Below are 18,143 nucleotides of genomic sequence, written 5' to 3' on the forward strand. Positions count from 1 at the left end.
AGAAAAACAAAAGAAATGTGTTCCGTTATAACGAAATGCGAATTGCTTTCGAAAATACATAGCGGCACAAGCATTTATAGTGTCTCTGCATGGGTGAACGATTCACATCACTCCGTGTGTTTGCTCCTTGTGTCACGCACAGTTTCTGAGGGGACCTTGCGTTTATTATTGTAATACAGTAACTTATTCCATCACATTTCACATAGCTTTCCAATGTATGATGAGTATTTAGCAAACAGAATATGTGGTTTCCTTGTTTTCGTTATATATTGTATTTGCTCGGTTATAACGAAATTTCGTTATAACGAAAGAAAACTGCCGGTCCCAAGCATTTCGTTATAACGGGAGCGCACTGTATCCAATATGGAGCTACGTCATGATTTCTGCTAGATTTATTGCATTTTTAACAAAGATTATAATTATCTATGACATACAGTACATATTTCTTTCTCTTCCTTTTCTACTAAGAAATTAGAATACAAATTGTAGTTACAAAATTTATAAAGATTGAATTACCTGTCATTATAGCAGCTATCCATAAAACCTGGGCTCATACAAAATGTCATGTCTTTTTTTAAATTATTGCACACACAGTATTATCAGTTCAGTGTTTTGATCCCTCTTTTTGGTTTTCCCATACAGGTGTTGCTGTAAATCTTGCTATTCTGTCTTATGTAGAGAAATTTGTAAAATTGGATATTTGTGTAAGATTAAAGCTTGGACAACTGGACAAGTTCATCTTCAGTCTGTCCAACCTTTATTGCATAAAAATGTATTGGAAAGACTTTGTGGACTTGGATAATATACATGTACACGTGTTGATGCATTTAAAGTCTATTTAACCATGAACTGATATGTTGCTCAGATCTTGTGCAAGATTAGATATTGCATGCCAGATTTTTTTCTTATCTTTTCCTTCGTTTTTTTTTTTCGCCCTTACCATGTGTCCTTAGGACACTTTCATGCCAGTAAATAAAAGAATGCGTGCAAATTTATTTTGGTGTGTGTTTTTTTTATGAAAGTGTATAATTTGATGTCCAAGTTATCATACTGAAGAAACACACCACAGTGGGAAAAAAAAGGGGAGTGGGGAAAGGTATACTAGTGAATTTTATGTTGATGTTGAATTCATTCATGGTGAAAAAGTGATAATCATTTGAATGTTTGTATATCAACTGCGATACTATACTGTATGGACACGTAAAATGGCAAACTTGTTTATGTTAGAGTAACAGAAATGCCCTTTTAAAAAAAAAAGACAAAATAGAAAATAGCATATTGCCTTCAACACTTGGGTGGTGACGTGAAAAAATGCACATGATACTGCAAAGCAAGATATTTTTGCAGAGTGAAATTTTTGCGAATTGCCACTGGCATTCAGTGCATATAGTGTAGACAGGAACCTTAACATGCATACACTGTATTTTAATTTTGGGAATTTTGGCTCTTGCACAATTAAAATACACACAATCATTTCTTTTAACAGTGCTCAGCTCAGATGGAGGAAGAAATCTACTCTGTCTTTATGACCATATAAGAACAACACCTTCTCAATACTGTACCTCGTGGCAGGTCATAAACCATTTCTTTCAAGGAAATTGCAAATACAATAGTATACTGTATATTGTATAACATGAAACCTTTTATGTGCATGTACTTTGCAACTCTGCTATTAAGTAACACAATAGTTATCTAGTTCTGTTTAGACATCACACATTGGAAAGCACTAGTGGTAAGATATGTACATTTTGAACACTACCCGCTTGGTTGATTAAAGTAAGTGTGGTTACAATGTTGCTTTGGTTCTGGAAAGGACACATAACAGTAATAATATCTATCTATGCAGCGTGTATTTTTGAAATATGGACAAGGCCTGACTGTTTTTCATAGTGGACAGAGTGCAAATGCAACATGCAACATTCAAAGTGTACTTGAATACAGTACTACAGTGTCTTTCCTTTCCAATGCTATTCTATGATTCTTTTTTCTTCTTTTTAAGGGCTGTATAAAATTTGAGAGATTGAAGTGCATTTCAATACAAAGGACCTTTTTAGTGAATTGGGCAATCCAAGTAGGTTAATGCATCATACCTCTCACACATGTAGAACAAGATAGTAAAACATGCAGATGTGATATATGGCACGCACAAACCAGAAAAAGACAAGTTTTGGAGTTGTGGGCAATGGGAACAACGTTCTGTCAGTACATGTACTTTGACGACCAATAGTGAAATCTTCCCCCCCCCCCCCCCTTCATAAACAGTAAGTTCACAGATCCGCCATATTCATTAATCCTACCTCAAAGACAATACAACAAAACTTTGTAAGGTTGTCTTCATAACTTGCCCATAATGTACATGTATGTGGCATGTAAACATTTGGTATATGAGGATACAAGGGTACATTTCATCTGTGCCAGTCACCTTGTAAAGACAACGAAAGCTACAATATAACAAGAGGGCAGATTACAATACAGAAAGGCTGTCAGTGGAATAATGGGCCCTGTGAACTTTCACATCTTATGGAAAAATGTCCATTTGGAAATTGAATCTGGTTGTTTAAACTTGACACTGTGTTACATGGACTAAAAAAAAAAAGAAATTCTTACTGCTAATCAACCTGAAAGACAGATGTAACTGCAATTCCACTTCCATATTTTCAAGTTAACTTTGATATGTGAAGTCACACAAACTGAATTGTAAGAGTTTCAATGAAAAGCAGACATACTGATAACATCTAAGTGTTACACAACTTTCAAATTTCATTCTTTTCAAAGAAACCATGAAAGTGTTCCCAACCACGTATGCAGATTACAGGAGGTCCACTAATCAAGTACACTGAGTGCAAGTTCTAACAAACAGCTCCACCAGCGGACACATTTTCTTACATGTCCTGCCAAAGCTAGTTTCCATTTACAGACAAAAACAATATTATGTGCCTCATTATAAAGATCACAAAATCTTGGTATTTGAGTCTCCAACCCCAAAGAACAATTAGAACAATTATGGTTAGTTGTATTGTAATAAGTTTTGGTGGAAACATGAGCAAAGATAATGGCATTCCATCGGAATAAGGTTTGGTGAACTTTGAACTAGAGTACCACAATTTGTTATTTACACCGATTACCATGTTTTCCCTCTTTGAAACATGACTATATTTGCAGAAAGATAGTTTATGGTATGATACAACACATCAACACTATGTAAAACTTGACCAAAAAATTGGAAGAGGGACAAGGTTTACATTTGTATTAAGAAAACCTTAGTATCAACAAACTGCCAGTCCTTCATGCACACACATACCAAGGAAATATCTGTAGTATATACTATAAATCCACATCTGTCATAAACATAACATTTAGCTTCTTTCTTCTTCTTTTGAGCATGTTCATGGAAACAAAAGGAATCTGAATGCATTTTGGTGTTCAATATTTCAGTTTTGTACAAATGGATGGAATTTAATCTTACTTGAACTAGCCAAATGGTAAGGTAACATGCCATTGTAATACACAATTACTAGGCTATATCTTTTTCTTTTTCTTTCTAAATTGCAAGTTTAAAAGTATCGTTTCATGCTTCTGACTTAGCCATGAAAACTAAGCTTCAAGAGTAATTGTAAAGGAAATACCAGGTTTACAATGATTAGTAATTTTTATCATCAACATTTTTACAAACATCACACTCACATTCTTGTTAAATCATTACGATCCTAAGTCAAGTTAACTATCTTGACCTACATGATGTAAAAAACGGGTAATACAATGTACTTGTAGTTTACTACAAAAGTGCTGGTACAAATGGAAATTGATACAAAATTCTGGAATACAATTTTCAGTAACTGTACAGGAACAACATAACTTTAGAAAGCATTTCACCTTTGCTGGATCAGCATATCGTAAGTTGAATGGCTATGTCATCACAGTGAGGTATAGTCCAGAAGGATAAAGGCTGTTGATCAGCTGGCTTAGAGTGACTACATCAGCAGCATTACATTGGAGATCAGTTTGCTGGGAAAGGTATTAGCTGGTGTGTTTACGAGGGCGACCATGTCACAACTGAGCTCCGAAGATGCTTGCGACCCTAGAAGAGCTGGTATGCCTTTGACATCGACCACATTCCTATTAGCAGGAAGCTGCCGTCCCAGCTCGCAATCGCACTGGCACCATTGCACAGTTCGCTGGTGCAGCAGTACCAACAAGTGCCAGTCCCTGCCGCCATGGCACAGCCTGGATCGCATGACTGTGAGCAGTTCCGAGTGACATAAATCTTCTGGTCTATCTTGTAGCTGACTGCTTTCTGTTTGATATTCACCAAAAGAGAATCTGAATTTAGTCTAAGAATTTGTTGGGACACAAAATTACGATTTGTTTTCATTTGTTTCTTTGTTTTGCTGAAACAACACATCCATGGAGATACTAGTATTAACAATGGATTAGTTTTGGAAACCTCCTCTGTGATTAAATTTTCCAGTTCCCAGGTCAAGTTAGTGATTCATCCATTCATAATTTTGAGAACCTCTACATTATCAATTTGAGTTACAGTATGTGAGTCTTAATTGAAGCACTGCACAAGTCACTAAAATGTCAAGAAATCTGAAGTTTTAGAAATGGCAATGCTTGGCATATCTGCTTAAGATATGAATATACAATTAACCTTGCTTAAGTCGACCTCGCATAAGTCGAATAATCGCCCAAGTCAAAGGTCTTGTCAAGTCCTCTTCTCTTTATATTTTATTGGTTTTAATCCCACATACGTCAAATTTTTCTCTAAGTTGAAGCTATTTCTGCTGTGCATATAGATTCAACTTTAATAGGCGAGGTTGACTGTACACCCATTTCTCATCCTAAATACAGTTCTGATGCTGATGTTAGGAAACTTTAGAGGTGAAAGCATGTACCTAGTAAGTGTGAGTCTCAAAACATGTTATGTTACTTACCTGACTGAAATGACTGGATAATTTGCTCTGTTATCAAAATACAATATCAAATATGTACAAAAATACTCTCATCTTAAAAGTTACAAATTTTTGAAGTTCAAAGAAATTAGCCCAGCAGAGAAACATTGCAAAAATACATAAAACAGTAATATACGACATTTTGCACTGTATGACCTTTGATACTGGCTATCAAGTCATCTAAAGTATGGAAGAGATTGTGAGCAATTTACCGTACAAACGTGATTGCATGGGACTGTGGCAATCTGGACAATGTCTTCCTCCATGGTTAGACTCTCCCCACAGTTAGTCACCTCCCCAACAGTCCCACGACACTCGTAGCAGGAGAAATTGTAGGATGCATCTGAAAATGAGGCATGGAAGAAACTTGGGAGAAATGCCATTGTCACTTGTACTCTGTCTGCTTGCTGTTACAATGAACAGAGTCAGTAAAGTTATAACAATGAGGTGCTAATCTGGTAAATATCCCTCACATAGATAGAAGACCTGTGATCAAAAATATGGTCTGTGTATGAGTCATATTATTCTTAATAATTGCATCATGATGCTCATTTTGTTTTGTTTTGTTGGGTTTTTTTTTTGGGGGGGGGGGCATGGTACAAGGTCTCTCAGTCTAACAGTAACACCCTTTTGGTTAGCCAAATCAATTTAGATTAATGTAGAAATACTTCTATTTCCAAATTTAAACAAATATCAATTTGAGCCTGCAGCTTTTTGATAAGTTATAGTTACCCAAGTGAAATCACTGCAAGCAATTCTTACTGCCTTCCCTTGACAATGTGTTGGCATCCACATCCAGTCATGAAAATGAAAGACATATATGCAAGCAACTTCAAGGCTCTATTCACACTTTCCTAGTAATCTGAGATTGCTTATATTTAGTATTTGGTACAGGGACAGTTGCTCCAAAACATAAAGCTACAAAGAATATCAGAATTCTTGTTTATGGCAGGTCAAAGCCATGCTGGAAGATCTAACGTGGGACTCCCTCCAAAGATGCCGTGCTATTGCCAGGCTAACACTAACTTACTAAGAAACTCATATTTTAATCCCATCAAATATAAATCATCTCAAACGAAATGCCAGAACTGGACCAGTAACCAGACTAAACCAACCCTTGAATCACAACATCATTCCAACCAATAAGGATTAAAATGAAATGTGCAAATAAAATTGATGTACTTTTAATTCTTGTTTGTCTGAAATACAATTTTAAAGTTCAGTAAGTGTGCAAAGTGTACAGCGTCGGTTGGTGTAGTACAAACGAGATGAGACGAGACAAGAACGTGTCAACAAAGCTCAAGCACTGCAGAAAGATTCATTGAGAGCCATTCAAGAGTCTTAAAGGTCCTGTTTACCATGGGAGCAGTGATTTAAAAGATGTTCAAGATATCACATTTGATGCATGTGTAGGTCAGTTGTACCACAAAACATCCAGAAATTCTGTAAAGGGGGAGGGGGCGCAACTAATATTTCTGGTGCCACTTCCGGTTTTAAAGGGGGGGGGGTGTGCCTCTAGCGCCCTCCCCCCCCCCCCCCCCCCCCCCCGCATCCGCTACTGCATCCTAACGTTACCATATAAAAAGTTTGCAATAAAGCCTAGTAGAATATATATCACTGTTTTCTCAATGAACCATAACTGTGTAGAGGGTTTAGCCTGGAATCATTTTAATTTCAATTTTGATTATTGTTTACATTTTGTATATACAATGTAAATTTAACAATACTTAACATTGATTAGGGAGACTTCTAGAGCTATTTTGAAGCACTAATGCTGGGTTTTTCGTCTCATCTGCAAATGGTAAATTATGCCTTAAATTAGGTTTTAATAGATCTATCCTCTTATCCTACTAATATTTTTGCATATTATTGCACTTAGAAACACAAGTATCAAGCACGAGACACAAGTGTTATTTTCATTATTTATCATTATTATCATTATTGATATGATGATGATCATCATCATTAACTGAATGTTAGCATTTGGTCTCTAGACTAGGGCAGGGGTCTACTACAGTTCATTGAGTTATGAGTTATATCTGAATGTGTGCCTAGTATTGTAAATGTGAATAATTTACGAAGTTTCATGCATGTTTTCTTACTGTCACTCCCAGTCTCTAGGTATGCCGTTGCTTCAGATCCATCAACTGAATCTGCATTGGCTCTTGAAAGCCGTAGCCACACAATCAGCATGATAAAAAGCGCAGTCATCATGAGCGTGTTCTTTCTGCTAGGCGGCCATCTTACTTAGTCATCTAAGACATACAAGAAAAGGCGAGCATCACAAAACAAAAATATGAAAGATTAGATTCCCAGTCTGTTGTCATAATTATAGATAGACTAGAGTGTCTACGTATTTAAACAATGTTTTATTGCTCTCTTACTTTCTCTCCCTCTCTCTAACAAACGTGTTTCAGATTCTACATACAAAACTGTACCCTGGGCCTGAACTCTCTTTATGATGATGAATTTTCTGAAGAGGATTCTACTTCTTGTAAGATGTCGAATATTTCCTAAGCAAGACAAGAAGCACCGTAGTCCGAGCGGACTAACTTGTAACTTACTTGTTGGTTAAATCTGCTAGATTTAACGTTACACATTGTACGAGAAATGAAGTCTGTACCTTACCTGTGCTAGAGGCATTCCACACAAATTATATGGTAGCGATGAAAAAGCTGTAAAAGAGCGATGTCTTGTACAGCATCATCAAGGTCTTCATAACATTCTTGTAGCTTTAGGCGAGTTTATTACTGCATACATCGACCCGTTTTACACACGTCGCGCAACCTTTCATAGGGCCACAGCACATCGTTCCCATACGCACACGTGCACGTAAAGGCGCACAGCAGTACTCATATATATGCACCATGCACACACACACACACTGAGAGCTACTGTGCGGTATTTTGCAACCATCGTCGTCATCAGCATGCATTCTAGATCGACCTCCGCAGCATGTACCAAACACAATACGCAAGGTGTCTGATGCACGAGAGCGAGAATCGCACATCGACAAGGGGCGCAGAATGGGGGTTTATTTTAGGCCCGTCTGCAGGCGGGGGGGGGGGGGGCAAACATGTTTATTATTATTTCGTAGAGCATTAGAAAAAACATGTATATTGGAAGCTCATCACCGAACACGTAATGAAATGTAGGCGTATCGCAAACTGAATGCATCGGGAAAAACCAGCGCGAGGTTTATTTCGACATGCCGATTCATATCAGATGAAGATATGAACTTAGTGAAATGAAAAGCTCTAGTTCATTCCCCTTCTTCTCAGTTATATTCAGTGGTCATGCGTTTCCCTTGTATGTACAGGGTGTATGTGTGTAGGCCTATGCTTCAGATGTTTTGATTTTTTATTATCAAAAATATTTAATCTATATTAGGGCCTATATATTTGTATTAAAAGTTTGTACAAGCTGTTCGACTTTCTTTCTTTGAGCAATGCACCATCAATAGAGAATGAAACGGTGACAATTTATGTAGCGACTGACAAAATATCTGAGGACAAATGGGCCATTGATGTCTCCCTGTAATCACTCGGGAAGTGTGTTCAGTAATGTAGGCCTCTACCGGTAATAAGATTAGACACTCCCCCCCCCCCCCAAGAAAAAGAGCAACAACAATAACAATGGCAATCTAGGCCTATTTGCTAGGGCCCATCTTTTTCTTTTGCGTGCTGACATGTAGATTGATTTTGCTTTCTTCTTCTTCTTTTTTTTTGTCACAGCACTGATTGAATACTAGGCCTGCTCTTTTCAGTTTAGTGCATCACTGAGATGTAGGCCTGATTAGGGCCTGGTCTTTTTTTCTGAGCCATTCTTCTATAGCCTAACCTATATCACAAATTGATAGCAGTCACGTAATTAAGTTCAAATACTGGAATATAGAGCATTACCCCTCCCATGCCCCCCCCCCCTCAAAAAAAAAAGAGTACACATCACCAACAGGCCTCACAGGTCGTTGTCTCATGCAGCGCCAGTCCAACGTAAATAGATCAGACTTTTGGCCGAAGGAATATCTATTGTTTTTGTTAAGAACCTTGTTATTTCATCTCGGTATACAGAACAAAAGGCAATAAAAACAACAGCACTACTTGATTAGCTTTAGGATATGCTTTGTCGCATTCTAACACGCCGGGCTGGTCTTCGGTTCGATTCTTAATCGAGCACTGTTCTCCAAAGAGTCCATGTATACAATATCTTAACGTCATCATTTTGAGGTGTCATAATCATGCCTGGGTGACAAGGAGATGTTGTGTATGGGCTTAAATCAACATGAATAGCTAAGTGCGCTTAGCAGGTAATGTTAGGTATATGCCTATGATAATTACGCCTCACTTCGCATTGATTGCAGCGACGGCAGAAACGCTATAAACCGGTCCTCATCACATCACATCAATTACTTTGCTTCATCATCTGATGAATTCATTACGAGCAATCGCCGTCTAGTTTTGAGTAATGGATGTCGGTTGGGGCTCTATGTGCGAGTGAGTAACAGCATCAAAATCACCGCCGAAATAACAGCAAGAAGAAAAGGGGAATTAATCTCATGATTGGTTTAGGACGCCAGGGTGTCCAGAAAATCTTACGTCATACGGGATAAAAAGTGTCCTGTAAAATTGCAGTTATAGAAGAGTAAGCAGATGAGATGCGGATAAAATAATCAAAAACTCGCTTTATGTATATACATTTAGTATATATTTCGACACGGGCACTTCATCTCTGTTATGCCAATGATGGTTTTGTTCACATGGCCGGGTCTCTATTCCAGAGGGGTCTCTATCATGTCGTTTTGTCTTCGACAAGTTAAATTTAAACTTGATTTTCAGCAGTATAGGTCAGGAGCCTTTTTATATGATTTACAATAAATGCATGAATTAAATCGGTTGATAATTGGGTTGGGACAGCCGAAAAAGAAAAAAATGATCTCAGAGCCATATCAGCATTATGGCAAAGGCCTTCGAAATTGTTTTGGATTACGGTACAGGCCACCATTTGCTCATCAATGACGATACTAGGATATAGGGATTGTACGTTGATACTTATACGGTATTAGCTATATAATGGTACATTTTTCCCATTAGCGATGTCAAATTTTCATATACCATTACGATACCAACGCACTAGTAATGAAGTTCCCTATATCCCTGATCAATTTCTCTCTGCTTATTTATAACAATCCGTGCGTTGTCTTAGCTGAATTTGACCATGCAGGCAGGGACATTCAAGTGGATATAACAAGCGCCATCTGCGGATGAAGTTCTTTACTCGACATGCATTTGGCGGATTTATGTTTTGGTGTTTTTTCTATTTAATAATTCGATTGTATTTGATTTTCCAGCAGAACAGACAAAAGTCCAATTCTTATACATCAATTGATAATCATACTTAGCACGATAACCTTTGTCAGGAATACAGTGGCATAATGAAAAAAAAATACTCCAATTCCCTCAATGGAATTGTCATCTTCTGGATTGCATCACTATAACTGCATTTAAAAATTTCTATTACATTGTCTTGTATTTTGCAGTCATGATATTCATAATAGAATGATATGTTTCAACGTCTGAACAATATGAAACTGATAATGTCAATGTGTATGTTCACTGACTTTTCACTCTCGATATACCAGGCTTTAATCAGTTATAATGTATCTGCTTTTTTAATTCAAGAGGCAGCGTTACAATCTTGTCGATAAAAGGTTCGATGATTTTGAATCAGATTACAGAGATTATACTTTGAAGAAAAAATGATATGGAAGAGCTTCGACGCATGCAGTGCTTTCCATCATCAATGAGACGAAAGGGATATCAGGTTTAAAGTTTATGATTGAAATGAAAGCGATGAGGCGTTCGTGAGATAATGACCGGTATGATCAAATTACAGTAATGCAGCACATTATTTTCCCCCATGGAGGAGCACTCATAACTCTGTATTGATATCATAATTGGTATATGGGAATATGCTTGACAGAACTGATATTCGTATCAGATCAGCAGGGAATACCGCAGTCATTGAACTATAAATTTTATCAGGATTTCTTTTTTGGTATATGTATATTTGTATATATATGTATATGTATGTGTATATATTGTGTATGTATATGTATATGTATATGTAATATGTATATGTATATGTTTATGTATATACATATATTATGTATATATATATATATATATTCATGCATTCGTTTATTTGTTCTGTCATTTGTGAAGTGTATAACATTAGAGTGACATGAGTAAAAGAGGTTTTCCTCATGACCCTATACTTTTGATTATATACAAGTACATGAATATATAGTTATAAGAAGAAAATTGTATAGTCTGTATGAAAACAAATAAACTGTGAACATTGATATACAATTTATATGAATAACATCAGTGTTATATTAACGAAACATTAATGTACACTCAATTACTTACCGATGCCATAAATCGTAGTACAAAAGAGAAAACCTTAACTGTTTGAATATTACAGCCGCTTAAGAGATTTGAAAAAAAAAAAGACACGAGGACATTGAAATGTATTGCCACTTGCTAAGAATTGAACTCAATCACTTTCTCATCAGACAGATAAAATGAATATTATCCTGGAAAAGATTATTTACTTTCTTCTTCTCTCAGAATGGAGCTCTCAGAAGAAATTCCCTTCCCCTTGAAGTGTTTACACACAGCAATGTCATATATATACTCATAATAATGCTTCATATACATTTACTTATTTTGAACGCTAAATGAACTTGCAAACATCCGCGCTTGGACTGGGCAGAGTCGCAGTTTCCGGGATAGGCGAAACTATGATATCATTTAACATTATTTGGCAGATTTCGTTCCATACGCAGGAAAACTTTCACTTTGTGATTAAAAAAAGTTCTGGAAAGTTTTATTTCTTTCCATGTCTTTACAATAAATATTGTGTAGGCTATTCGAAGCTTTCATGAAACTTCATGAAGCTATACATTGATATTGAACGTTTTATACATGTATTTCAATTTGGAACCATTCATACTGACCGACCTTATAACCAACAGGAAAAGCAAATTATTCGCGGATCACGCGCAACACACTCGCGCATACATATTCGGCAATTAGTAAGGCAGGTCAAAAAAAAATGAATAAATAAATAAAAGACCGTAATGGGAATGACATTACCTAATGACATTATTCATCATGTACATGATTAATAGTGAAGAAATTTCACTCGTCATGTTTTCGTTTTCTTTGTTTCATCGTATAACTCACTTTCGGCTCTGTGTAACTTTTCTATTGTCGGTATTCGTGGGCATCCGTCGCCACCTTTGCAGAGATCACGACAGGAGCGAGTTTAATCCAATAGTTCAGGTCATAATTATTTAGAAGTCACATGGGAACGTGCTTGATTAATATTTCTGGAGGCTGCAGCGAAAGTACAGGGTTGGATGTCGTGACTCTTGAATCCCTTTCCTTGCTTTTCAAGTCACCGAAAAGGCCAACATAAAGTGCTTTATAGACAAGGATGCGAGTAACACATCGGTGGTGGCGTTTCCCGCACTGTCAGTATGAGGACGCCAAATGGGTATTTTCTGAACTAAAGATGAATTTTCGATGGGCTGAATTTCGTTGCTTTTCATGAGAGGCAAACAAAATAATCGACAAACTCTTAATCAATCACTATAGTTCTGTCTACCCCCCCCCCCTCCTCTAATTCAATTCAATTCCAAAATAAAAGTCCGAGGACTAACTGTATATTCATTTGGTTTGCATCAAATCTGACAACAAAATAATTAATTCAACTTTACAGCGCGGAAACACAAAGAAAAAGAAAATAGACCAAACTCGCACTTTACTCAGTAAATATTGATCCCCCCGAAAAAATATCGCACTATATTGCATTGTCATATCAAATAACACCATTCGAACATGAAAGAAAGTGCATGAACAAAAGGGAAATTGCATAATGATTAATATGACACACGTTACTGGCTTCGACAAACGGTCACATTAGCACTTACTTCTTACTCTATTTACTCTATCATTTTGTCCAATGATTGAGCTTGACATCCTCATTTCACGCTCCGATTAACGATGTCTGCATAATATGTTACGTTGAGGGCGTTTCATTAATGATTTACTCGCCGCAAAACATCTCCTGTAGCAGTGTACTGGGGCTGATTCAGAAAAGGGTGCACATACGTGCCGTATTAGGTCTTGAATTCGTGGTATATTTGCGTTATCTTCCGGAAGGCATTGGACATGACAGTAGAACGTATCACTGAGCTTTGAAGGTCACACTGTGAGAAAACACCTTCTGCTACGGCCACGGCGTTTCCTCGAGAGAGCATGCACCTGAGATCTGTGTGACCGAAAATCGGTAGGGAAATTTTCATCGGCCAGCAGGGACTATATAAATCAATGTTAAATCTGTAAGTATTTCATTACTTTTATCATTCTTTGCTCGTTCCGAAACATTTATACAAAAGTACACAAAAATACATTTTGCATAGAGTGCATTCAAACTGACATTATCAAGAATATGTTTCAATCTCGATGAATGTTTAATAACGTAACTCACAGCACTAAACAGTGCTAAACAGTAATTTGTTATCTACCTATTTCTTTACAAAACTCATTGATTGATTGATTTCTAACAACAGTTACTGTCCTGTGAAATTGTGTTCAGAAGATAGAAATACTGGTTACGCAATTTCGTGTAGATCATTTGAGTAACAATCCATTACAATATCAATATAAGAAACATGATGGATTTCAGGGACGGATCCAGGAATTCCGTACAGGAGAGGCGCCTTTACAAAATTAAAGGGGGCACACGCGCCACCCCCCCCCCCCCCATTTTATTCTTTTTATTTCTTTTGTCTAAACAAAAAAAAAAAATTAAGAGGGGCGCGCGCCCGTTGCGCCCTCTGGATCCGCCACTGGATTTCTCCACAATATGTAGACTTAATGATTCATTTGCCAGCCCTTTTATCAGTCGTGATAATACGAAATACCGGAGTATAGCCCATGATTATCATAGACCTTGCGGTTCTTTCCTTTCAAAGATCTATAGTTTCTGGGAGATGTTCATCACGTTTGGTAACCAAAGATTCATTTACTATCACTATCAAATGGTTACTGCAGACGTCTGTCGCAACGGCGTAGCCAGGATTTCATCTTAGGGGGGGGCGGTTAATCTGCGAGGGAGCGAAGCGACCGAGCCCGAGCGAGCGGAGCGAGCGAGGGGGGGGGGGGGAGGGTTTGGGAGGGGGGTGTCCCCCCTCCCACGGTAAGAACTTTTTGCATTTGGATGTTGTAAATGGTGCAATTTGATGCATGTTTTTGCGCGTTTTATCGACGTGAAACAGTCCCACTTGTTTATGGTAGCAGTTTATTTTGATGTAGGTTATTATTGAACAATTTGCCTATAAAATGGTATAATTTAGATACACTTCTTGTATTAATTCTTTTCACTGAATATCATGAATGCGACTGAACCCGAGCGAGCGGAGTGAGCGAGGGGGGAGGAGAGCGTGTGGGAGGGGGGTGTCCCCCCTCCCACAGTAAGAACTTTTTGCATTTTGATGTTGCAAATGGTGCAATTTGATGCATGTTTTTGCGCGTTTTATCGACGTGAAACAGTCCCACTTGTTTATGGTATAGCAGTTTATTTTGATGTAGATTATCATTGAACAATTTGCCTATAAAATGGTATAATTTAGACACACTTCTTGTATTAATTCTTTTCACTGAATATTATGAACGCGACTGAACCCGAGCGAGCGGAGCGAGAGAGGGGGTAGGGGAGGGTGTGGGAGGGGGGTGTCCCCCTCCCACAGTAAGAACTTTTTGCATTTTGATGTTGCAAATGGTGCAATTTGATGCATGTTTTTGCGCGTTTTATCGACGTGAAACAGTCCCACTTGTTTATGGTAGCAGTTTATTTTGATGTAGATTATTATTGAACAATTTGCCTATAAAATGATATAATTTAGATACACTTCTTGTATTAATTCTTTTCACTGAATATTATGAACGCGACTGAACCCGAGCGAGCGGAGCAAGAGGGGGTAGGGGAGGGTGTGGGAGGGGGGTATCCCCCCTCCCACAGTAAGAACTTTTTGCATTTTGATGATGCAAATAGTGCAGTTTGATGCATGTTTTTGCGCGTTTTATCGACGTGAAACAGTCCCACTTGTTTATGGTAGCAGTTTATTTTAGTGTAGATTATTATTGAACAATTTGCCTATAAAATGGTATAATTTAGATACACTTCTTGTATTAATTCTTTTCACTGAATATTATGAACGCGACTGAACCCGAGCGAGCGGAGCGAGCGAGGGGGTAGGGGAGGGTGTGGGAGGGGGGTATCCCCCCTCCCACGGTAAGAACTTTTTGCATTTTGATGTTGCAAATAGTGCAATTTGATGCATGTTTTTGCGCGTTTTATCGACGTGAAACAGTCCCACTTGTTTAAGGTAGCAGTATATTTTAGTACAGATTATTATTGAACAATTTGCCTATAAAATGGTATAATTTAGATACACTTCTTGTATTAATTCTTTTCACTGAATAATGAACGCGACTGAACCCGAGCGAGCGGAGCGAGCGAGGGGGTAGGGGAGGGTGTGGGAGGGGGGTGTCCCCCCTCCCACGGTGAGAACTTTTTGCATTTTGATGTTGCAAATGGTGCAATTTAATGCATGTTTTTGCGTGTTTTAAAGAGTTGAAACAGTCCCACTTGTTTAAGGTTGCAGTATATTTTAGTGTAGATTATTATTGAACAATTGCCTATAAAATGGTATGATTTAAATACACTAGTCTTCTTGTATTAATTCTTACACTGAATATCATGAACGCTGTCTGTTCAGCAATCAAACAGAAAAAGCATGCACACGAGGGTGTAGATAGGGGCATATCCCCTCCCACACGAAGGTGATTTTGCGTTTTCAGACCTGAAATTCAGCGATCTGGTGCAAATTTTTGGTGCAATACTTTTTCATCGAAGTGTTAAAATCACGAAATTTAGCTCTTATTCCGAATGTGCACCATCTGTGCGTATGTATAAAGTCTAGTGAGGTAGAGCTTAAGGGAAGGGGGATTCCTCCTCCCGCTCGCGGAGCTTTTGCGTTTTTAGAATTGAAATAAAGCGATCTGGGTATAGCCACCGTCTACTTCTTTGCATGGCGGGGTGGGGGGGGGGGGGCGAGCAGGGAGAAGGCGTGGGCGAGTGTTATCTCCACCCTTCCCTTCCGATGGAGCTTTTATCTTTTTAAGGTTGAAATTGAGATATCTCGTATACGCATATTTGATGGACTCAACATTTGGGAAATCACCAAAAAAAAAAAAAAAAAAAAAACTGATGGGGGGGGGGGCTGAGGGAGGAAAGGGTCGATTAAAAGGGGAAATTCCCCTTATACATGAGGGAACCTTCAGTTTTCGGAATATAAGTGGTAAGTCTTGTGCACTCAGAATTATTCAGAATTTTTTGTAAATCTAAAAAGTGTATACTTAGCTAGGGAAAGAGGCACAGAGGGGGAGGGTTTGGGAGGGGGATACCCCCTCCCAAGCACGAGAGATTTTGCATATTTTGAATTGAAATTCAACGATCTGGTGCACACTTTGAGTGAAATATTCAAAAAAAAATATCTTATTTGATGAAAGGTTGCAAAGGAGACCCGCTTTATGTGCATGCATACAGTATACACGCATTTTTTTTTCCGCCTCCCAAATCCCCGGTCCAAATCTTAGGGGGGGCGACCGCCCCCATCGCCCCCCCCCCCCCCCCCCCCCTGGCTACGCCAGTGGTCTGTCGATAGGAATTGTAAGCCATAACTGAATTTAAATCCGGCAACAAGAAATCAAGCAGAATCAACTGGTTTCTGTTATGCATCTTTGTCCCCTCTAAATCCTTTCAAAAAGTTCTGGAGGCACTCCTTTTCCTGTGATGATATTTTCATTCCATAATCTTTCATGTGTCTATAGTTTCTCTCTAATCTTTATCTTTAATTCTAACAAATTTACTGTCGTCACCAATTGTCAAATACGACGGAGAAATTCAGTTACATCTATTATTCTTTCACGGGATAACGCAGACGTTATAATTATGTCAAAAAAGGAGCACTAGATTAAATGTATTTCACTCCATTCTGCTAATGTTTTGTCTTTGTTGTTAGAATGGGTAGTATCAGTTTTTATGATAATGTAATTAAAGATGTGGCTTTTTTTTTTTTGGGGGGGGGGGGGTTCAATATGAATCAGTTGTTGTGTAAAGTGTTCGTTTGTTTTATTTTCCTTTGTGTCTCCCTGCTATGTAAAGTTGAATTATTCATTTTGTCATCAAGTTTGATGTAAACCAAATACGGTTAGTTTTCGGGCTTTTACTTGGTGTTTTTATGATAAAACCAAAATTGAAAATTGAAATTGATATAACAAGAATGTGTGCTACGATTTGTTGCGACTGTGCATCACAAAACCAACAAAAAGCCACACGTCCTTATTTTCCGTGAGGACTCAAAACAGGTGAAAAGGGCAAACCTAGCCAAATTTTAGTTTTGTACGCTTTCTGAAAGAGCAAATCTTCTTTAATATATATCGTAAGTTTTGAATCATGAAACAAATGGGAAGTTGCTTTTTGCATTTTTATTCTAGAATACTTTGTTTCGGTCTGACGTACCTTAAAACACTATTCCCTTTCAACTCTATAACGTTTGAAAGCATGATACTCCTTGCGTTGGAAGTTAACGGTCATGAATAGAATGGGCTTTTAATGATGTGCAAACTTTCTGTTTAGTCTAAAAATCCCTTCATAGTGGTTATATAGTTTTATATCCTATTCTTTATTCCATTCATTGCAGAGAGCACAGCTGGGTGAAATTACACACTTGACCAGACCCCAAACTTTTAAGCCTCTTTTCTCAATAAACACTTTTCCAGAGCGTGTACTTTCTTTCCATTATAGATATGTTTGGAAAGTCTATTTTGTTAGTATCCGCTCTTAACTAAAAATGTTTATCTGGTGACTTTTTCAAGGTTGTGTGATACAGGGTCACATCGTAATTCGGTATCAATGCTCCAACCTTGGGGTTGTTCCTGTCGTATACGGTGACGACCTATGCACTGTCCATATCATGATAAAACTGCTACGAAGTGAAATCATTTTGCGAGGTATTAAGGACGTTGTTTGACAAGTCGGCAAGTGTTTAGGTTGCCA

The 18,143-nt window shown here is 37.9% G+C and overlaps 1 protein-coding gene across 1 annotated transcript; it reads right to left on the bottom strand.

The window, feature by feature from the left end:
- Positions 1-4,078: 4,078 nt before the first annotated feature.
- LOC139721233 (uncharacterized) lies at positions 4,079-7,166 on the bottom strand. The gene is made up of 3 exons (XM_071632555.1): positions 7,055-7,166; positions 5,165-5,295; positions 4,079-4,294 (listed from the first exon to the last, which is right to left on the bottom strand). Exons 1-3 carry the CDS (start codon positions 7,164-7,166, stop codon positions 4,079-4,081), a joined length of 459 nt encoding a protein of 152 aa, XP_071488656.1.
- Between the last annotated feature and the right edge of the window lie 10,977 nt (positions 7,167-18,143).

Source organism: Diadema antillarum, unplaced genomic scaffold (assembly GCF_040938485.1).
Source record: "Diadema antillarum isolate AM-2024a unplaced genomic scaffold, OU_Dant_1.0 scf00000140, whole genome shotgun sequence".
Taxonomy (NCBI): Eukaryota; Metazoa; Echinodermata; class Echinoidea; order Diadematoida; family Diadematidae; genus Diadema; species Diadema antillarum.

Excerpts from the sequence above, each read along its gene's own strand:
- LOC139721233 (XM_071632555.1), bottom strand. The coding sequence starts at position 7,166 with ATGATGACTGCGCTTTTTATCATGCTGATTGTGTGGCTACGGCTTTCA. Across the intron at positions 5,296-7,054 it reads CCTAGAGACTGGGAGTGACA|ATGCATCCTACAATTTCTCC; the intron begins GTAAGAAAACAT and ends CCTCATTTTCAG. Across the intron at positions 4,295-5,164 it reads CATGCAATCACGTTTGTACG|AAAGCAGTCAGCTACAAGAT; the intron begins GTAAATTGCTCA and ends AATATCAAACAG.